Below are 23,921 nucleotides of genomic sequence, written 5' to 3'. Positions count from 1 at the left end.
ACTTAATATGATAGGTGTCGCACCCATTTTACAAAGTTTTTTCTGAAGTTATATTTTGCGTCAAAAAGCCAATCCAATCACCGTTTTTCATCCCTTTTTTCGTATTTGTTATAGAATTATGGCATTTTTTCATTTTTCGAAATTTTCGATATCGAAAAAGTGGGCGTGGTCATAGTCGGATTTCGCCCATTTTTATTACCAAGATAAAGTGAGTTCAGATAAGTACGTGAACTAAGTTTAGTAAAGACACATTTTGAGATTTTCTTATCGCACTTTTTCGATTTTTCGAAATTTTCGATATCGAAAAAGTGGGCGTGGTTATACTCCGATTTCGTTCATTTTAAATAGCGATCTCAGATGAGTGCCCAGGAACCTACATACCAAATTTCATTGAAATTTAAAAGCTGGTAGTGAAAATATTTTCAGCTTCAGCTTAGTGCAAAAGCAGTTTTCTTTACTTATTTGAGTGGAGGCATACCGTTCCAATAACGGTATTTTTTGTTTTTCACCCAACTGAGTGGTAGTGAAAAAATAAAATGACTGCAACACAGCACTATCACTATAGTGATAAAAAAAGGTTAGGTTATGTTAGACTGGCCACCGGTGCGAGCACCAGTGCACTTAGGCCCAAAAGGTCCCATTGTGATACCACGTGGATCTCTCCCCTACTCAAACCAACAGGTCGATTCAGCAAAGGTCAGGAATTTCTTAGGTTCCAACTTAGCCAGATCACAAAGATCGACAAAGAAGGGATATCCCACAGATTTCTTCCCCTTGCGCCAAAGCGCAGGACAGTCGCACAGAAAATGCTTGACTGTTTCTATCTCTTCTTCGTCTTAGTAGCTCCTGCAGTAATCATTATAAGGAGCACCCAGCCGTTGTGCATGCTTCCCGATTGCTATGTGGCCGGTTATAAGTCAAACCACCAGAGATATGTCCCCCCTTCCCAGAAGAAGGAAACTTCTTCTACGTCTCGCGTCCCATTCAGGCCACACGAGCTTAGAGTGGTAGCATGATACGAGATTGCTCTATCTCACACCCGCTTCCCTAAGGAAAAATCCTTTCAAAGTGAGCTTACAGGTAGCGAGCGGCATGCTCAATCCCTTCCAAGACGACGTAAGCGGAGCGGATGTGCCCCCTCTTGCAAGTTCGTCAGCCATCTCATTGCCCGGTATTTCCGAGTGTCCAGGCACCCGTACCAGACTGAGGGAAGTTTGCTCAGCGATCTCGTTAAAATATTTGCGGCACTTCTCACATGTGACCAATCCAAGCGGTTTTAGTGCAGCCTGGCTGTCAGAGTAAATACAAATTTTATTATAGCCGTGAACAGCATTCCTCATGTGATCATCGGCCTCATTTATAGCAGCCACTTTCGCCTGAAAGACGCTGCAATGATCGGGTAGGCTAAAGAATAGATTCCACCCTAGTTGAGATGCAAAGATCCTGCTGGCCACCTTTTGGAGCCGTCAGTATATATCTGCAATAATCCCTATCCGGGATAACAACCTCGTACTTCATATCCAAAAATACAGTCTGAGCGCAATAGTCCGACAAAGGCGAATCCAGATTCTTAAGGATGGCTGCATGGCGAACCACATTGTCTCTCCAGCCGGATAACTCCCGCAGCCGTAGAGCAGTAAAGGCCACACATTGCTTAGCCATTAAATCTATTGGCAACACATTAAAAAAGAGTATCCAGCGCCTACGCAGGGGTGGTGCGTAGAGCGCCCGCCACGCAGACTAGAGCACTTCTTTGTACCTTCTGGAATACTCGTAGGTTCGATTTTGTATCTAAGCTCGTCCACCAAACTAAAGCCCCGTATAGAAGGATTGGTCTAACCACAGCAGTGTACAGCCACAGGGTAGTATCCGGCGATAGTTCCCATCTTCGTGCAACAGCTCCCCTACATCTGTACAGTGCCACCGTTGCTTTCCTCGCACGCACCTGAGCGTTTTCCTCCAGGATAGTTTCCTATCCAAAATTACTCCTAGGTATTTAGCAGAGCCCCTCAGCGTCAGGGTCGTACCCGCTAGAACCGGCAGCTGCAACACAGGAATCTTATCTTAATAGTGCGCACTGAAATTTTTCTATATATGTAGGTATTGTAATACAATCAAAATTTTCAACTATGCTTGAAAGTGCATTCAAAGAATTAAGTTTATAGTAGCTCGATTGAAAGCTTTTCCAACCTTTGTATCTTTACTGTCTCCAGTTTTATAAGACAACTTTTCCCCGCATCTACATACCTATAGGTTTACTTTCTCGTGGAAACTCCCTAATGTACTTAGATTTGATTAAGCTGGTCAACACTTTTTGAATATGTATGTAATAGAAATAGGCTGCAATGACCAAAATTTGGTTTAGTGCAAGTCAAAGGACTCCACTATTCAAGCCCTACGTTTCGCTAATCTTCTTAGCTTCTTCAGGGGCAGACTGCATTTATTAAATAATAGTATAATACACCACAAACAACAACGTTGAACATGAAACATGAAAATAGAAAATTATAGAACTTAAAATTGAAGAACTTTTTGTGTAAATATCACATTAAGATAAAAAACTTACAATTTATGTGTATAAATATGTAATTATAATTTACATAATGCACAGTTGTAATTAATAAATAAATTAAATGCAAGTCAAAATTTAAAATGTTTAGATACCCTTCTGTTTAGGTATACTTGTCAAATTGGACTTTGATCCATAAGTAGAAAAAACCAACAATTATAAACATAATAAATAAGCGGATGAAATGTCATAAGTGTCCTCTTTCCTGTTTACAGTTCGGCTTCTGTTTTGCATTATTCGCAAGCTTTCCAGTGTCAATCTGACTTTTCCTCTTTTTTCTTTGTCTAAGATTTTCGCATTGCTTATGTCAGCTATGTGGCCAGTGGCTGTTGTATGTTGCGATAGTGCTGTGCTGTTTTTGTTGTTTTTAATGTCTGCAGCATGTTCTTTTAATCTTACGCCTAGTGTACGTTTTGTTGTTCCTATGTATGTTTTATTGCATGTTTGGTTTTCTGTTCCCTTACATTCGATTTCGTAAACTACATTGTTTTGTTGTGACGTTGGAATCGGGGTTTTTGTTTTGGTGTAGATACTTGACAGGGTTATGTTAGATTTATATGCCAAACATACGTTGTTGTTGCTTTTGATTAAGCTTTTGTTAAAATTGTCTGTTAGCCTAGGTATGTATGTTACACTGTAAAATTGTTTAGGTCTGCCATCGGTATTTTCTGTAGTGTTGTTGATTTTTGTGTGTTAAATCTGTTCCATTTCCTGTTTTATTAGATTTTGTATGAGTGTGTGAGGGTAATTATTTTGTATTAATATATTAGTGATTTTTTTCAAATTTTTATCCCAGAATTTTTGGTGGCAAATTTTCAGCACTTTGTATATGAGGTTTTTTGCGGTATTCACTTTATATTTAGAGGGCTGGGCTGAAAGATAATTAATTAAACGCCCAGATGAAGTGGGTTTGGTATACCAATCTAGCACAAGTTTATTGTCCATTCTGAAGATACGTGTGTCTAGAAAGGGGATGCTGCCATTATTTTCAACTTCCACCGTGAAATTGAGTTTGTTGTGGTACTTGTTGAGGGTATGTAGGATTTGATCTAAGTCCCTTCTCTTCACGATAGCAAATATATCATCCACGTATTTGCATAAGAATTTTATATTTATATTTGACCTTTCTTTAAGTTCTGCCATAGCGTAATTTAATAGGTCATCCATCACCAAGTCGGCTATAGTAGGAGAGAGTGGGTTTCCCATCGGCATTCCATAGGTTTGAGCGTAAAGCTTATCGCCCCACAGAAAATAATTATTATCTTTTAAACAAAAGTTCAGTAATCCCAGAAATTGTTTTTTTGTGATGGAGTTTCTTCTGGAGATCTCATCCCATTTTTTCATTATTATCTTGATCGCGAGCATCGTAGGTATATTAGTGAACAATGATACTACATCAAACGACACCAGTATGTCGTCGTCGGAAAGATTTATATTGTTGATTTTTTCTTTGAGTTCAAAGGCATTTTTTATATTAAGTTCATCAGATATTAAATCTTTGAGGATATCTCCAACATATCTAGATAATCTGTAACATGGTACATTTATGGACGATACTATTGGACGGAATGGATGACCAGGTTTGTGTATTTTAGGCAAGCCATACATTCTGGGGGCATTAGCAGTTGAGCACATAAGCTGTTGTTTTTCTTTTAAGGTAATGGCTTTGTTTTTGTATAAGTCTTCTACTAATCTATTGTTTTTCCTTTGGAGTTCATTAGTAGGATCATTCCTAAGTGTTTTATATGTGTTTTTGTCGTCTATTATTTTACTCATTTTTTCGGTATATTCTTCTTTGTATAGTACCACGGTTTTGTTTCCTTTGTCGGCATCAGTTATAATAATATTTTTGTGTGCATCCAAAAATAATTTGGTTTTTTTAAATGTTTCCAAAATAAACTTTTCTTTGGAGTTATGCTTATTACCTCGTTTGAATTGTAGTATTCTATTACTTAGCTTGTTTCTAATTACGTCTTTCGTTTTATCATCGTCAAAGGTCTGTATTATTTGTTCCATTTCCGCTATGACATGTATTGGTGTAAAATTTCTTTTAGTCGTTGGGATAGTGAACTTCCTACCCAGAGAGAGTAGCCACTTGACTTCCTCTGGAAAAACAATGTCCGTTTTGTTTACGAACCAATCGTTGTTCATATGGATTCCCATGTTGGAAATTTGTTCATGATTAAGTTTTTTTAATTTTTTATTGTGTGTTTCTTTTATCTCCTTAGTTATTCTTTTGTACAGTAACTCTTGTTTATCTACAAACGCGCGGTAATCTCCATCATTCATGTATCGTTTTATCTGTTGATCGGAGTTGTATATGTTATTCCTAATGGCTTTTATGTTTATGTTTGTTTGCGTTATTTCTACGTTTACTACTTTTTTGAGAAACTGATGTTTGGATCTTTCGAGCTGTTGCTTAACCCTCTCAGATGTAGTTTTAATAGTAAGTCCTTTAGTGATAGTAGTGAGATGATTCGGGATTAAATCGTATTTCTTGCATTCAAGCAAGAATTTCAATTGGTTTAATTGCTTGGCAAGTTTTTGTTTTTGCTTACTATAGTGTTTTAGTGTTATGCAAACATGCTCTCCATATTTGTATTTTATATGATTATAATAGTGCTTCATTATGAAATTGGTGCACGTTGTTGTTGTTTCTAGTGTGATTACAAAATATTTTATATGCTTTGTTGTATCGGCAGGCCTTCCGAAAATTCTTAGATTTGATTAAGCTGGTCAACACTTTTTGAATATGTATGTAATGTACTTAGTAAGTATCGAAAGTTCTTTTGAAAGTATCAAATATACTTTCGATAATACCAAATGTACTGGAGAATTATATAAATTGTATTTGCCTTTTTTAATAAATAATTTAAATATTGATTAGATGAACTTAGTATTTTCTAAAGTGCACTTGACTTATCTAAAGTTCATTTCACCCTAATTCCTTCTAAAGTCCATACAATACATTATAAAATTAAACTGACGTTTTTTGAAATATAACTGAAGTCTTCAAAAATCAAAATGATATTTTCGATGGTACTGTTGAAACATGATTCAATCATGCTGCTGAAAGAAGTCTAGTTAATATTTGCCCGAGATAATTGAATATATATTAACCAAAATTCTCCGTTTAATGAGACTAATCGGTAATTATCCTGTTTGTATTCAAACATTGCTCTTAAATTGAAATGTTACTCTTAAACCACTATAAAATCGCCTCTACACATAAAAATTGGGACAGATTTATAAGTCAGTAATCACATTCCACATAAATCGCGGGTTCTACTAAATCTACCGGAAACAAATTTAAGAGAAGGCAATTGCGTTACACAAGCTACAAGTGCTTGCAAGAGAGTAGTTTGCCGGCGGCGACAATTCGACAAATACAAGAGAGTGGAAATTAAGGCGAATCCATACTGAATTCGCCTTTGGTAGAAATAAATCAAGCGAGCTCAATTCGCTTTTTCTTACTCCTCTTCGCTAATTCATTCTGCATTTCGATACTTTGTTGGCATATACCGATATTTTTCACGCCATAGTCTAGTGAATTTTAAGAATTCTCGATAAGCGATTTGAGTCACTGAATTTTCGACTAAATAAACTCAAATGTTCCTTAAAGCCCCGCTACATAAGCAGTTTTTCATATAAAGATAAATAAATGTTAGGCGCGATAACCTCCGAAGAGATTTTAGGCCGAGCTTCTCTTCCAATTTGCGTCGTGTTCCTTTTTCATTTTTCCTACAAATTGGCGGGACGGGACCTACTTGTTTTATGCCGACTCCGAACAGCATCTGCGAGGCAGATGAGTTTTCACTGAGAGCTTTTGATGGCAGAAATACACTCGGGGTGCTTGCCAAACACTGCCGAGGGGCGACCCCGCTTAGGAAAATTTTCTTCTAATTGAAAAACCTTATTTCTAAAATTTCGATGTTGCTTTGCCCTGGGTGTGAACCCAGAGCACTCGGTGTGATAGGCGGAGCACTCTACCATCACACCACGGTGGCCGCCTATGCAATCTTATTCATGATTAGATTGCACATATTTTCACCAAAAACGGCAGATCGAGCAACACTGGCGCCAAAAAAGAAGCCAACTTGTTGCAAGTAAAGCATAAGAATTAGAAATCCACATTTGCTCTGTTTAAGGGTGCTTTCACACTTTGCAAGTGAAAATTTTTTCCCCACTCGTTGGTACTTTTCTAAAATTTTTCACAGTTAAAACTGCAATTTAACAAATGAATAGGAGACAAAATAGCAAGTATTTTTCTCGTTTAGTGAGAAATTTTTAACAGTGTTTCGCGATATTTTGTATGTAATGTGCAAGGCGAAAAAAATTTCAATTGCTAAGTATGAAGTTTCTTCATATTTACAACTGCAGAATCTTACATGATTGTGGCGATGTTAAGGGCCGTTTAAACTTGACGTATCCATATCCATATATAACAGCTGATCCAACCAACCTAATGGAAATCAATGTAATTGGTCAATGGGGCCATACCATAATGCCCTAGCCATAACCATAACCCTAGCCCACCAAGTGGTTTTTGGTTTTTCGCCATATCCATAACCCAAAAATATTTGATTTGGAGAATTTATTAACTTATTGTAGATTTTATTTCTTGTTTTGGATACGTTTTGACTAAGAGACTTATTTTTTGTGGTATATCTTTGTAATTTTTTGCGATTTCTTCATTTTTATGAAAATTTCACGATTTTTAGGTTAAGGCACCAATAACTGATGCCAATTGATATGGATAAGTGAAAATATGGTTATGACTATGGCGTTATGACTATGTGAACTTTGCCAGACCCTTTACAGGCGTGCATAAGATTGTGTTGAATGCATCTATATAAAAAAGTTGATTTTGACTAAGAGGAAAGCAGTTCCATTGCTTTTGAAATTTCCGGTTCCATACAAGAAAACTTGAACGCGACAACAGATTAATTTATTGCCGATTTCAAGGCAAAGATACCGACGAAGCAGAGTAACGAGCACGGAGTTGCCCATAGCCGTTTTCCTTCCTTCTCGCGCTCTCGCCTACCAATCGGATGTAACTAGGTCTAATATACCAATTGGCGTCGGTTATTGGTGCCTTATCCTGATATATGTGACAAATTCATAACAAAAAAAAAGAAAATGTAAAAACCTAATACCAGATTGCACAATTAATATCACTGAGCCATAACGTATTCAAAACAATAAATGAAATATCCATAATGTTAATAAATTCACCAACTCAAATATTTATATATTATGCATACGTTTTGTAACTTATTAATTTTGCAATTTTTCACTAGTTTTTTGCATTTTCTTCTTTTTTATGAAATTATAAAATTTTTCAAGTTAAGGCACCAAAAACCGATGCCGATAGATATGCTTAAGTAAGATTACGGTTATGACAAAGCATTATGACTAAAGGGCCGTTTAAATTTGACGTATCCATATCCATATAAAACCCCTAATCCAACCAACCTCATGGAAATCAATGTAATCGATTAATGGTGCCATACCACAACGCTAAAGCCAAAACCGTATCATAGCCAACCAATTGGTTTTTGGTTTTTCGCCATATCCATAACCTAAAAATATTTGAGTTGGAGAATTTATTAGCTTTCGTAGATTTTTTTTACGTTTACGTTTTAACTAAGAGACTTATTTTTTGTGGTATATGTTTGTAATTTTTTGCGTTTTTTTAATTTTTATGAAATTTTCACGATTTTTAGGTAAGGGCACCAATAACTGATGCCAATTTGATACAGATAAGTGAAAATATGTTTATGACTATGGCGTTATGACTATGTCAACTTTAATTCGGGCTTATGTAAAATTTGCCAGGCTCTTTATTCTTACTCGATATTATATAACGATATTTTAAATTTGGATCGCATCGATTAATTTGGTTCGATAAAATATTCCTACCTCCGAGTAGAAATTTTTTCATTTTTTACAGCGAACAACAATAACTTGAATCGTACAGTTGATTGTTAAGAATTTTGCGATAAGTCGGACACGAAAAAACTTAATCCATTTGTTATACAAGCTCAATAAATATATACATCATTTAAATGTGAAATTGAAAAATAAAATAATTAAACTTTGAATACAAAAACATCTACTTTGGTTAATAACTGCGGCGAAAAGTGAAATAGCGGCGAAACAAAGTGAACAACGAAGAAATGAATTGAATAACCAACGAGTCGGTCGATGTCATCAGTGCGGCGGATAGTCAAACAACAACAAGCATCATCAACGACAGCTACAAATCATTGATGCATATTTAATGTTAATACATTGAAGTTTTGATGGAAAATATATCATAAATTTGCAAATTAATCGTATTTTGCATTTTGATTGGAATTGCAATTTAATTACGTGAAATTTTGAGCCCAAGATAGAAGGCAGGAAATATCTACCAAAGCTGAAACGTCAAATATCTAATTGTATGATTGTATGTATGGATTTAATTATGTACAGACGTGCATACAACATTTTTAAGTGCACGACTTGATTTGCGATTTGCGAAGGCGACAAAAATTTGCCGAAGAAAAGCGATTTCAAGTATTGAAACTTAAAAAAGAAAAAATAATGCAAACATTTTTAATTCACACGAACAGTGAAATGACATTGTAGACTGCGTTGAAAGAAGTGGATTTGTAGATTAGGAGATTTTTGTATTCAATGCAGATGTAACTTATTAATTGTATGGGAAAATTCTTGCGCCAACAATATTCCAATTGTAGTTGAAATCATATTGAGATTTTGTAGAATTTGTGCATTCATATATGTACGTATGAAAGCTATTGGCTCATCAGAGAAATCGATATAACTCAATAGACCTGCTGGTCACCACTGCTGTGGCGGCCATTTCAACTGTCCAGGCAGGCCGGCCTTCCAGCTACAAAACGCCACACAACAATTTTAGAGTAGGTAGTCAATGGTTATAAATGCCACAGCAGAGTTTAAAGAGAAAAAGGGAAGTATAACAGAAGCTGTAGGAGAAGCAGCATCAATACCACGTTAACATTAGTGCAACCAAATAACAAGTAAGTAATGTTGAGATTACTACTTATTATCTAATGGGAAATTTTCATTGAATTTTGCTTTAATATGTTGCTTACGTATATATACCTACCAAGTATACATATATATACTTACCTACTAGAAAAAAGTATGTACATACATGGATTTGTTGTTAATATTTTAACCATCACTATTCTGATAATTTCCTATGCATGAAGATCTAGAAATGTGGTGGAGCAAATAAATAATGGATTTCCCGATCCGTCTATGGAGCATTCGTAACTTTTATGTATATAACTACCAATTAGCGTGGCCAGATGAGTCCAGTTCAGTTTTGAGGGCATCGGTTTACTTAATAATATTTTGCTATAGTTGTAAATTCATTGCAAGGTTTTATATATATGTGTATAACTTGTTGCGACTACTCAAATTCCACGAGTTAACGGGAAGAGCAGGCGCAGTAGTTGTAAATTATGCGAAAAGATAGTTGACATGTTCTTTGTTAAGATCTAAGGTTTTATCCAATCAGTTGTATGTGCACATCACGCAAGTTTACAAAAACAAGTCGCATATACTTCGTTATCTCGGCACAAATTGAACCTAAACAAGACTTCGAAGCATCGTTTGCCTTAAGATATCTCAAAATATATCTTCACAAAAAATTTATTTTGGTTCCAAATACAACGGTGTTATGACCCGTTTTTGTTGTTGTAGCGATTAAGACACCCGAAGGTTTGGGAGTATTGATGATGTTTATTGTCCTTTGCCGGGATATAAATTCGGTGTGTTCTGGTAACAAGCACCATTAAGGTACGAGCCTGGCCATCTCGGGAAAGTTGAGTCAGTTTTAAAATGCCTTATAGGCATTCATTAAATGTGAAATATAATAAATTTGCTAGTAAGGTGTACTAGTACTATTGTTAATTTAGATAAGAATATGATAAAGCAATTCTAAGAAAGGTATAGATCACATTGTTATCATGGCAGCTATGCTTGTGTTTAAACGTAATTACATTCGTTGCAACAGCTTTGCACTGCCGGAGACTTTCAAAATTACTATGGCAGCTACACAAATGGCAAAAGTAGGTGGTGCCAGACCCGGATAAACGGTTCACTAAAACCTGTAACAACCTGCAAGCTAGATTTAAACTTCATATCTCTTTCAGTTTAGCTAGCGGCCAACGTGGTGTTGTAGTGCTCCGCCTGCCACATCAAAGGTCCTTGGTTCAAGTCCCGGGCAAAGCAACATAAAAAAATTTAGAAACAAGTTTTCCAACAGTAAAACAAGTTTTTCCAAGAGAGAGTCGCCCCTCAGCAGTGGCTTGGAAAACGCTCCGAGCATTTTTCTGCCACGAAATATTTTTCTTTTTTTTTTTTATTTATTTATCTACCGGACATAGTCCTCACAGATATCTAACAACTTAGTAAAAATTAATGAAATAGAAAAATATATGGTAACAAATTAAAATTACAATGACATAATAACAAACATTTTTATAAATACATAATTCGCTACGGTTTACATATGTTTGTACAAACATTTATATATTTATAGGAATACCGGAACATATTAATTGAAAAGATAGTAATCAACATCAGCTTTAAAATGTTCTTTACATGAGTTAAAATCGGTATGATTACAAACAGAGTTACATAAGGAAATCATTCTGTGAATAGGTTCATTATTTGCAAAATTCGTTCTACGCGTTTGAACGCAGAAATGTATTTGTCCCTTAGACACCTCTCAAGTGCATAGAAAAGGAGAAGAGAAAGTAGTTCCGGAGAATCGATTTTGTTGTTGTTGTTGTAGCGATAAGACTTGGGGAGTGTTATCGATGTGATGGTCCTTTGCCGGATACAGGTCCGGTACTCTCCGGTAACACAGCGCCATTAAGGTGCTAGCCCGACCATCTCGGGAACGATTTATATGGCCACATTAAACCTTCAGGCCATCCCTCCCCACACCAAGCTCCGCCCCCATATCTCACAGAGCATTTTAATGTTATCTTTATTAAGCATAGCTATTCCTTGTTCTACATTTGATAAAATTTCCATATATATACATATGAAAGGAGTCGCGTTTATTCATTCTATTCAACTGAAAATCAAGTGGTTGTGAATCGCAACGAATTGAAAGGGTTGCCAACGCAATGTTAGCTTCTCTATCCGGCGACCGCAAGTTCCACATGAAAAAGAGGTTGGACGGCCTAGAAGGTTTAACATGGTCATATGAAATCGGACAAGTACCTTAATGGTAATATTTTCCAGAACGTACCGGATCAATATCCGGGAAAGGGCTATCAACATCAATAACACTCCCCGAAATCCTCTGGAAGATCCTGATCGCTACAAGAAGAAGTTTATGTATGTGCTCCAGCTGCAGTTTTTGCAGCAGTGTTACATTTTATGACAATATCACTCGTTGAATGAAAGTTTGAAAATTTGAAAATTTATTGATGCTATTGTTGTTGTAGCGAAAGGTTATTCCCCGAAGGCTTTGGGGAGTGTTATCGATGTGATGGTCCTTTGCCGGATACAGATCCGGTACACTCCGGTACCACAGCACCATTAAGGTGCTAGCCCGACCATCTCGGGAACGATTTATGTGGCCACATTAAACCTTCAGGCCATTCCCCTCCCCTCCCCCAAGTTCCATGAGGAGCTTAGGGTCGCCAGAGCCTCGTCTGTTAGTGAAACAGGATTCGCCGCGGATAGGTGAGGTTGACAATTGGGTTTGGAGAAGCTATATATTGCGCTGGCAACCTGAAGGGTTGCGCTAGACAGCCCCTTGAATCTGGTATTTTAGTCGCCTCTTACGACAGGCATACCTACCACGGGTATATTCTGATCCCCTAACCCGCTGATCATCACTACCCATGATTCAATTACTAGAGGGTTGTTCTCCAATGATGACAGAGCTTTGACACTCCGAAATTTAAAATCTGGACGGGTTGCTCTTATGAAGTGGGGAAAACGGGGAATAATTCAATCCCCTTCAGCGAAAATTGTCGTTGTTGTGACAAACCCTGAATTGGGAAATTTTTAATTAATATTTTGAGATAGGACGATTTCTAACAGGCAGCCGACATGGGCTGGTACTGTACTCAGCAGCCCCAATGGACTGACAAAACCAAAATAAAAGAAAATGGCTTATTGTCTTAAAACTTTATATTCTGGCCTTGACTTTGACAGAAGAGTTAAGCTTTTGTGCGGTTCTGCTCTTCCGTTAAATATTCATGGAATTTAGAATATTCGGAACACTTTCCCATGATAATATATATATGTATATACATAATATTCCAAAAATAAACCGAATCTACAAATTCTTAAATGAAGATAAATCTCCAGTATTTACTAATGACATTTTTACGTGAATCGATCTACTAGTCGAGTTTTTGACATTGAACGATGAATTTTGAGAGCGCGGTGTCCACTTCACAAGAAAACATTCAATAATTTTTTTAATTTTCCTCGTGGAAGTCAAACTTGAGTTTATTTGAAAATGTGTATTTGCCTATTTTATTATTCTGTTTCTTTATGAAGTTGTATAAATCAAAGCCTGGGGGTATGACCCCTTGAAGAAATGCTCAAAAAATGTTCAAGAAATCCTTGTACGTTTCAATTGATGTATGGATACCGCATCCTGAACCAACATTTGTAAAGAATGTGAATAATAATTAGGGCGGCCGCCGTGGTGTGATGGTAGCGTGCTCCGCCTACCACATCGAAGGCCCTGGGTTCACACCCCGGGCAAAGCAACATCAAATAGCTTAAGTAAAAGCAACTTTAAGAATGTTATATATTCGTTCTTTCGTCAATGAATGTCTTGATTTGAAACTGAGTTTACCTACATATCTTCTAGTCAATTATTATTATTATTATCTTAAGTATTCTGGTACCCAACTAGCAATTCTGTTTCCGAAAATGGCTTACTGTATATTTAGATATAACCGATTTTAATACTAAGTTCGTTTTTATTTTCCTAATTGTTTTTTGTAAGCGTTCGTAAGCGTTGGGAGCGAATATTTGCTAACGTTAAACTTTTCTTTTTTTTTTCCTTTATGAATTGTAGTGAGCATATTCTGTTATGAATCTGTTTTGGTTTCCATCATATATTATTTTATATACCTTAAATATGTTAGGTTAATGTGTTAAATTTAAAACTTGAATGTTTTATTATTATCCTGTCATTTAATGTCTGTTGTACTATAAAAGATCATACATGATCTTATTGTACTAATATATATTTCTTTTAATAAATGAAATGAAATGAAAAGTTTAGAAACAAGCTTTTTCAATTAGAAGAAAAATTTTCTAAGCGGGGTCGCCCCTCGGCAGTGTTCGAAAAGCACTCCGAGTGTATTTCTGCCATGAAATGCTCTCAGTGAAAACTCATATGCCTTGCAGATGCCGTTCGGACTCGGCATAGAACAAGTAGGTCCCGTCCCGCCAATTTGTAAGAAAAATTAAAAAGGAGCACGACGCAAATTGGAAGAGAAGTTCGGCCTAAAATCTCTTCGGAGGTGATCGCGCCTTACATTTTTTTTTTAATTCAAATAAAAAAAACTTAATTTTTGGCTTACAAGGGCAAAATAGGGTAGTTAAATTTTTACTTTTTTTATACTCAGCGTGCTTTGCACACATAGTATATTAACTTTGATTGGATAACGGTTGGTTGTACAGGTATAAAGGAAACGAGATAGATATAGACTTTCATATATCAAAATCATCAGTATCGAAAAAAATTTGATTGAGCCATGTCCGTCCGTCCTTCCGTGTGTCCGTTAACACGATAACTTGAGTAAATATTGAGATATCTTCACCAAATTTGGTACACGAGCTTATCTGAGCCCAGAATAGATTGGTATTGAAAATGAGTGAAATCGGATGATAACCACGCCCACTTTTTATATATATAACATTTTGGAAAACAAAAAAAAAAGATTATTAAGTAAATAATACAACTAGAATGTTGAAATTTGACGTGTGGACTGATATTGAGACTCTTGATAAAAATTTGAAAAAAATTCTTTAAAATGGGCGTAGCACCGCCAACTTGTGATAAGATCAATTTTACAAATGTTATTAATCATAAATCAAAAATCGTTAAACCTATCGTAACAAAATTCCGCAGAGAGGTTGCCTTTACTGTAAGGAACGCTTTAAAGAAAAATTAAAGAATTCGGTTAAGGACCACGCCCACTTTTATATAAAAGATTTTTAAAAGGGTCGTGGACGAATAAAATAAGCTATATCTTTGCAAAAATAGCTTTATATCAATGGTATTTCATTTCCCAAGTGGATTTATAACAATAAATAGGAAAAACTTCAAATTTAAAAAAATAGGCGTGCAGCGCCCCTTTTATGAGTAAGCAATTTTCTATGTTTCAGGAGGCATAACTCGAAGAAAAATCAACGGATCGTAATAAAATGGGTACACAAATTTTCCCTATAGCAGAAAATATTTCTAGTAAAAATGGACGGGATCGGTTAAAAACGACGGCAACTTAGATATAAATCAGGTTAAAAGGTTTAAAAGAGTCGTAGACTAGAATAATAAGCTATAACTTGGCAAAAAATAGTTTTGAATCTATGATATCTCACTTATCAAGTTTTATTCTAGGAGGAAATGGGGAGACATTTTTTTTAAACGGGCGGTGCCACGTGTTATGTAGAAAAGTAATTTATCTGAAATGAAATGTGCAATTGAATCTCACGCTGAGTATATAATGTTCGGTTACATCCGAACTTAGACACCTTTACTTGTTTAAGTTCGAGCCACATCAAAATCTTAAAAAAAAGTTTTTTTTTTATTTGTTGTTGTGTTAGCGATAAAGACACTCCCCCAATGCTTTGGGGAGTGTTATCGATGTTGATGGTCCCTTGCCGGATATACATAGATCCGATACGTTCCTAGCCGGACCATCTCGGGAACGATTTATATGACCACATTAAACCTTCTTGGTCATCCCGTCCTCCCACCCCCTAGATCCGGCGTTCGGGGTCGCCTGAGCCTCGGCTGTTAATGAAACAGGATTCGCCACGGGTAAGTGAGGCTGACAATTGGGTTGGAGAAGCTATATATTGAGCTGGCAGCCCCTGAGAGGGTTGCGCTACGCACCCCTTGAATCAATTTGGTATTTTAGTCGCCTCTTACGACAGGCATACCTACCGCGGGTCTATTCTAAGCCCCTGTAGGGTTATTTACTTGTAATAAATATACTTTATTAAATTTAAAATTTATTATTAGATTGTTTTTTGCTAACTATCAAAAAACCAAAATATTTTCATTCAACAAAAATTCTTTTAAAACAATAAAGTTAAACTATATTATACAAAATTAAATAGAAATTTTTTAATTTCTATCCATTATTATGCACCTACTTTGAATTTATCTACTTTAAATTTATATACTTTAAATTTATATACTTTAAATTTATAAAATTATTTTTATCATGTACACTTTCATTCATGGACATTTTTGTATTCAAAATCATGGCTCAATTATATGGTTGACTCATCTCATCAGCTGATTTTATTTATTTCATTGCATGGTCAATGGGATTGTCAAAAGGAGATGGCAAACTCAAAATGAAACCAACACATTGGCAACATTTTCTTACAACATACAAAAACTGCTAAGTTTTATATTTCCATTCCATACCATTCGCACCAACACCAACACGCAGATTTTGACAATCTGAACTAACATATTTTGTTTTTGTACAGATGAGCCAACCATATAGTTGAACCATGTTCAACCAAAATATAAATGTTTATCGAATTTGTAATTCATTGATATCAGAAGTAATATTAATTAAATTTTGTTAAATAACTGTAGTTAAGTTAGGTTGAACTGGCCGGTCCATGAGGACCTCATATAGACTGATTGAGGCCGTAGTGTTACCAGAAGTTTGTTTTAACGACCAAACTGAAAAACCCTATCAAAAACCAGGACCTATGTTATAAAATAACTCCGTCCTCTTGGCAAATACTATAAGCTTCCTAGGACTTAAGCCACTTCCTGCTTCTAGATCTGACAGCTGTATCGCTCCTAATAGCTGGAGTCTTAGCCTGGCAAGTGCAGGGCACGAGCACAGAACGTGCTCGATCGTTTCCTCCTCCAACCCGCACTTCCTACATCCTACATCCACTCCATACCTCAACAGTAGCTGTAGTTAATTCCGTCAAATTTTTAATACATTGGTCTAAAACGTTATTGTTAATGTTAGCTATTGTAAAATATTTTGAAGATTGTGGTTTGTTAATCAAATCGAACAATTTGTCTGCTAAAATAATTATTTCGTCTTTGTTTTGATTATTACTAGAGGTTAAATGAATTTGTATTTCTTGAGGTAATTTTCGAATCCAAAGACCCCAAATCCCGATGGGAGTTTTTTTTTTCAATTAAAATGTCTAAGCTGGTCGCCCCGCGGCAGTGGATTGTCGATTACTCCGAGTGTATTTCTGTCATGAAATACTTCTCAGCGAAAGTCCATCTGTCTGCAGATTCCATCCGAAGTCGACATTAAACATTATCAAGCCTTTTTAGCATTTAGCTAATAATGTTGTGCACTTTATGTAAGGGCATATGTGTAAAAGTCGGTGGCGTGATAAAGAGGGCGGGATGTTGGCCGACCAACGAAGAAACGACTTTCTGCACGATAAACGGGGACGCCCCACACGTATGGTAGGAAGCTGTCATATTTCGCCAGATATTTCCATTATGAGCGCAGGACTTGTTAACTGGGTCAACTGGCAGCCGAAGGTAACATAGGCATCCGGCCACCTACCCATACTGCTTTCTCTCGAGCGAATTTATCACTACGGAAAACGCACTTTCATCAACTTCAAAAAAGGAAAGTGGTAAGATAAAACTTATACAGACAATCGCATTGCTGTCCTCCCTATTCCGACTGATGACCGTCAAGGGGAGCGTGCATTCCGCAAGGTCATCGAATCCGCGTCGGCTAGTTATATTCCCACCGGAAGAATCGCGGAAATTCGGCCACATTTTCCAACGGAGGTCCCAGCTCTAGCGAGAGAACGTGACCTTATAAGACAGCACGATCCAGGCGAACCCCAATTAAGGGACATAAACCAATGCATCAGATTGCTTGTGTATGAAATATAAATAAATAATTGTAACCTCTCTGCCGGTGTAGGTAAGCTATGGTCCCCGTAAAGTCCCTGTCGAAACCGGCCAAGCACAACGACAAAATATCCATCACCTTCCGCGATAAAGTGTTGTCGGATGCGAAAAAATGCGCGAGCGCTTTCTGCTGACACTATGTAATGCATTCTACGTATGGCAAAGCCAGAGGGCGGGCCAACAGGCGCGCACACAAACATAAACACAGCGCGTCCCGAATTACCATCACCGCCAACCGCGTTGAAGATGCCATCGTTCATGCCCAAACCATCTAAAGCAGTAGGCCAGACGGCATATCCATGCCGATGCTTAAAAAACTTTGCGAAGAAGGATTTAACTATCTAGCACCTGTCCACCTTCGTCATCCCCGCAAAATGGAGAATGGTCAGAGTGGTTCCGCTATTAAAGCCTGGGAATTCAGCTAACGTAGAAGAATTCTATCGTTCGATATCTCTCCTATCGCCAGTAGCCAAGAATACCAAGTAGAAGACATTCTGCTTCCCTACTTCACTGCAAACTTGCGTCTTGCCAATCATCAGAACGGCTTTCGAAAACTACATAACACTACCACCACGCTGAATGCCATTAACACGCAGATAAATTGCGGGTTTAATCAAAAACCCCACAACAGAACAGTACTCGTTGCGCTAGACCTATCAAAAGCTTTTGATACAGTCAACCGTGGCACGTTACTGCAAAACCTCCTACCTTCCTCGCAAGTCTCCAAAGATGAACCGCAAATTATCTGTCTGGTCGGCAAACATCGGTGCAGTTCAGGAACGCAACATCTAAGCCCATAATAATTAAACAAGGAGTACAACAGGGTGGTGTCCTATCCCCAATTTTGTTTAGCTTCTATATATCGAAGCTTCCTTGGCCACCATAAGGAGTCACCATTGCATACTACGCCGATGACTGCACAATAATGGCCACAGCTTCAAGCCCAAACATCGGTGACCTTTGTAATAAAATAAACAGCTATCTCCCTGATCTCTCCAGTTTCCCTCTCTTTACAACTTCCGCAACATCGACGATAAGGCACTACTAACCTTTGCTAAAAGCACCATTAAGGTACTAGCCCGGAACGTACCGAATCTATATATATCCGGAAAAGGAACATCAACATCGATAACACTGCCCAAAACCTTCTGGGAGTTTCTTTATCGTTAGAAAAACAATAACAACATCAAGATACAAGCCCGATCATCTCGGGAACGAGTTGATATGGCCGCATTGAGCCTTCTTACGACAACAATACCCTGCCTATAAGGCAATGCCCAGTTAGTGCCACTTTCTTACTTACTTAATTGGTGCTAGTTAGTGCCTCTACAAGTGTGGAAATTGGACAGGTTTCCTCCCGGTGTTTGTGGTCATATTTCGTCGGCTTGACGGTAAATGTGCTCATTTAGCATTAGCTTGGATGTGGCAAGGGGCATACCTGAGCGATCTTATTCATGAAGAATCTACCTGGTCGTACCTACCTAGCGAGTTCGTCTGAAATGCGGTTTCTCTGAATGTCCCTGTGTCCCAATTGAGTCATCTCTTAAAGAGATCGGTGACAGTTTAGTCTTAGTTCCGAATTAAACGAGTAGGAGCCAAGAGACTTGGCGACAGCCTGGGTGTAGCTAAAAATAAAGATTTCTTTACCGATAGTGTTTGTCCCTATCCTAACTGCGCCTTCCATGATATCTGAAACTTCTGCCTGGAAGGCGCTACAGCGATCGGGTAGTCTAAAGGAGAGTTGGAGATCTAGGTCCCGTGAGCATACTCCACCTCCAACTCTGCCGTTCAGCTCAGAGCCGTCCGTGTGTACGGAAATGCTGCCGTCAACAGCAAGGCAACTATCCGACTCCGCGGCAACTATCCGACCATCCCTACCGCCAAGGCCATCCCTCCCTTCCATGAGGAGCTTGGGGTGCCAGAGCCTCGCCTGTTAATGAAACATAATTCGCGGCAGGTAGGTGAGGTTGAAAATTGGGTTAGAGAAGCTATATATTGCCCTGGAAACCCCCTGAGAGGGTTGCGCTACACAACCCCTTTGAATGCCCAACTGTTGTGGTCGCACAGTGATCCGTGCTAGGAGAAAGAAAACTGTATTTGTTTAGGATACTAGAGTGTCCTGTGGCTGTGGCTGACGTTGCCGCTGCTCGATAACCAGCTAAATCCAATGGTAGGATGTCAGAGCACCACATATGCTGATCATGCTAGATCTGTGGACTTTACCCAACATGTTTAGGTTTTACGCCTTTCTCTAGGCTGGCCACCATACGACTATCCCATACAAAAGTATGGGTCGGATAATCGTGGTATAATTCCATCTACATACATTGGGGGTGAGACCCTAATTTTGCCAATGGCTCTTAGAGCTAAAATCGGTAAAAATGCCAGTTTATGTTTTTCATGTTCTCGAAACTCCTTTGAAACGTGCATACTTAAATTATTAATCGCTGAAAGCTGGGTGTAAAAACAAGTCAATCACCATATTGTAGGACACATACATATACACAAGTAAAAATTTATGCACTGTTGTTGAGTGTCTACTTGTCTGGCTGCTTGGTGTAGTCGTGCGTCTGTATATTTATTCCTGATGAACGAAGATAGCCGACAAAGCTAAAAACGATGATTGTGACTAAACGAAAACAGGAAAAAAAAAAATTCAACAGCAACTAAATATTTGTAAGTTGGTTATTCGTTGAGTTTGCCAATTGCTCATTGCTGCGCTTGCTTTCATTTTCTTAATTGTCACTTTGCTGGCGATTGTGTGTGATTTGCTTATTATTTTACTTTTTTACACATTTAATTAGATTGCATTACTGTATTTGGAACAATTTTATCAACCTACATATATATATTTATTTATTTTCTTTTCTCTGTTTTCTAGGTTTTGATTCATTTAGCATTGACTCTGCCGACTTCATCAAAATTGGAATGATATCAATACCGACATTGTAATGGAGAAAAACGCATTTAGTGCTGCTGAGGATAGCATTGATTCCATTCCGGGCCCAGCATTTGAGCCTATTTCGACAACTCCCACTAAACCATTAAAGTCAGCTACTAAAATCTCTGATAATGTTGTAGTTGTAAATAATGAGCCAGAATCAATTGACGGAGTTGTTGCGGAAATGGAGGGAAGTGAGGAATGTAGTGATATTGACGGGGCTGAAGATGAATTGGATGTAGACGATGACCAAGACGACGATGCGGAAGAAGATGAACAAGCACAGGCTGATGGTGATGATGGAAGCTTTATAATGGAAGATGATTGCAGTGAGCGTAATGATGTTAAAAAAAATGAGCAGTGTAGTATAAATCAAGAAAGCTTGAGTTATGTATTGCAGGCTGAACCATCAGTTGATACAGTTCCTTCTTCGATTGCTGCCCTCGAACAAGTGAGTTGCGATGCTACAACCACCAATGCTGGAACAACCAAAACTTCGGTCAGTTCGACAATAAAAACGACATTAGAAAACGCAAGTGAGAATAGTAAGAAACCGATTTTGATCAGTGAGGAACCACCAACGCCAAGTGTTGATAGTGTTTGCCATATACCGGTTCAAATAGTCTCTGCAGTACATGTGAAACCGAAAATGTTACCAGTGAAAACAAAGAATAATAAACTAATTATGGTGCAGATGACAAATGAAAATCAGCATCATCAACTACCAGTGGTTAATAATCAAACCACAAAAAATCTGAATTCATCTACTGTTGAACGAAACTTGAATGATTCTACAAAAGTAGCTGTCAACCAAGTCGTTGTATCGGATACTGAAAAAGAGCTTATAACAAAAGAAGAAAAGACACAGAACTCTGCACAGCAAGAAGATCAGCAACAAGAGCAATCACAACCACAACAACAGCAACAACAAGCCCAATCACAACAAAACTCGCGACTTTTTGCTGCACGTAGTAGCACACCACTCTCCCGGGAATTTCTCGCTCTCCAACGTTCCGTCAACGAATCGAAAGTATTGAGTGAATTTGTTACGGACACAGTACGTAAGCGTCAAAAAGGTACACCAAAAGATGCTAACGAGCAATCACCATCACATCATCAGCAACAACAACAACAACAAACACATCAACAACAACCTTCCTTTCATCACCACCACCACCACCATCATCACAATTCCCATTCCGAAAAACAACGCAAATCTAGTAAGTTTGCACCACTTAAAGGCGATGGGGGTGGTAGCAGCTCAACAGCAAGCTCAATAGCACGTCGTTCACGTAGCAAGAGTGTAAATCGTAAAAGCATCGATACATTAGAATCAACTCCCTCGACGTGCGGAAAACTAAAACGTTGGCCATCCGATGAAAAAATGTCAAAACGTACAAACATGCGTTCACAAAATTCAGAATTTGTACAAAAACAAATAGAGTTTTTGAATCGTGTCAAGCACGATGAAGGTGATGTATCATCGGAAGCAGATGATGGTGAGCGTAGTTATCTTAATGGTGGCGAAGATGATGAATCAACTTTGGCTGGCGAACATAATTTGTTAAATGAAAGTAACGCATCGGCTACTGCCGGGCTGATGGCTGGGGGTTGTGGTAGTACAAGTTCTCTATTAGATGCACCATTGGAACGGGAGACAGTTGGCAGTAACAACGGTGGTATACCCTTGAATATGGATAGTGTTGAAGCACGTCTCATGGCTTATTGGGCACCACCGCCAAAGGTAAACTATTTATTTTTTACTATGAATTACAATATAAGTGCGAACAACTAAATTATTTATTAAAGCACGGTTGGGATAGTTTTTGCTGGAAATGTCGCGAATGCGCTGATTTATTTGCGTGCTCAAAGTGTTTGCGTAGCTTTCATTGCACGTGCATTAAGATTACAGCATCTACAAAACTGGATGATACATGGATATGCCCAGAGTGCGTGAATGTGGATAACGTATTGAATGGTCACAGACGGTAATTAAAAAATTTTTTGTGTATGTTTGTTTAATGGTGTGTTCAGTTTATACTTATATTTAAGAATTCATGAGCTTAACACCGGCTTATAATAATTGAATTTCAATTATTATGTTTTCTAAGAGAATATGCCAGTAAATGTTTCTTTCTTTTCAGTTTCTCTTAGAAAACATAATAATTGAAATTCAGTTATTATAAGCCTGTGTTAAGCTCATGAATTCTTAAATATAAGTAAAAATTTTTTTACTTCTAGTTATAAGTATGTAGTATTTATTTGTAGAATAGAAAAAAATAGTATGTATCTAACGTCCTCAGAAAAAATCTAAGCAAATCTTAAGCAATTTTCATGAGTAAAGAACTCTTAAGTTCGGGTATCAGGGTATCAGCTGTTTGCTTAAACAATATCACGAATGAGACCATTTTATTGGGAGTAACAAAACCAACGTAAGCATTTTTTTCAGGCACATGGATTTTAATTTGCAAATCGTCTCCTGCTCAAAATCGTATTTCAATATTTTGCAAGCTGACCTAAACATAGACACGCCGTTGCTCAGAACACGTATGAATAAAATTTGTGGAAAGTTGTGATATACATACAATAAGTAAATGTGTATTAACTTTTCTCGCTGAATCTTTCTTTCCAGTAAGATTACAATTTCGAAAATTCGAAAGATCTGGTTGAATTTATGTCCAAATTTATTGGTCGTTGTTCCTTGATATTGAGGATGCATTTGACAACACATCTCACGAAAGCGTACACATACCACTGCAGAGAAGAGGAATTCAGATGCCTATCCAGAGATGGATTGACAATCTACTCCACACAAGAATCGCTGAAGTCCATGTAGGCAACAGCACAGTTAAGGTTAATACCACGAGCGGGTGCCCCCAAGGAGGTGTCCTGTCACCTCTTCTGTGGAGCCTAGTAGTAGATGAACTCCTGCAAAAGCTATCAAACAGTGGCATAAGATGCCAAGGATATGCTGACGACATCGTCTAATTGCAAGAGGTTAATTTGAGAGTACGCTCTGTGACATAATACAAAGAGCATTGAATATTACAAGGGGTGGTGCGCCAGTGTGTGGCTTAACATCAACCCATCTAAGACAACCATCATCCCCTTCACCAGAAGAAGGGTCCTACCAGCCCTGAAAGCAATAACAATAGAAGGCGTGGCACTAGAATATGAAACCGCTGTGAAATACTTGGGGGTCACTTTTGACATCAAGCTCCTATGGAAACAACACT

At 37.7% G+C, this 23,921-nt stretch overlaps 1 protein-coding gene across 1 annotated transcript in view; it reads left to right on the top strand.

Moving 5' to 3' along the window:
* Window positions 1–8,512: 8,512 nt before the first annotated feature.
* The window catches only part of Zmynd8 (Zinc finger MYND-type containing 8), a 56,362-nt gene continuing 40,953 nt past the window's right edge, over window positions 8,513–23,921 (top strand). The window contains exons 1-3 of the mRNA XM_067759296.1: window positions 8,513–9,615; window positions 20,626–22,429; window positions 22,495–22,673. Of these exons, the coding sequence (XP_067615397.1) occupies window positions 20,696–22,429; window positions 22,495–22,673 (1,913 nt within the window). The 5' untranslated portion in view covers window positions 8,513–9,615; window positions 20,626–20,695. The remainder of the gene's footprint in view (window positions 9,616–20,625; window positions 22,430–22,494; window positions 22,674–23,921) is intronic.

Source organism: Eurosta solidaginis, chromosome 1 (genome assembly GCF_040869045.1).
Source record: "Eurosta solidaginis isolate ZX-2024a chromosome 1, ASM4086904v1, whole genome shotgun sequence".
Taxonomy (NCBI): Eukaryota; Metazoa; Arthropoda; class Insecta; order Diptera; family Tephritidae; genus Eurosta; species Eurosta solidaginis.
This window is presented reverse-complemented; position numbering and strand designations above follow the sequence as displayed.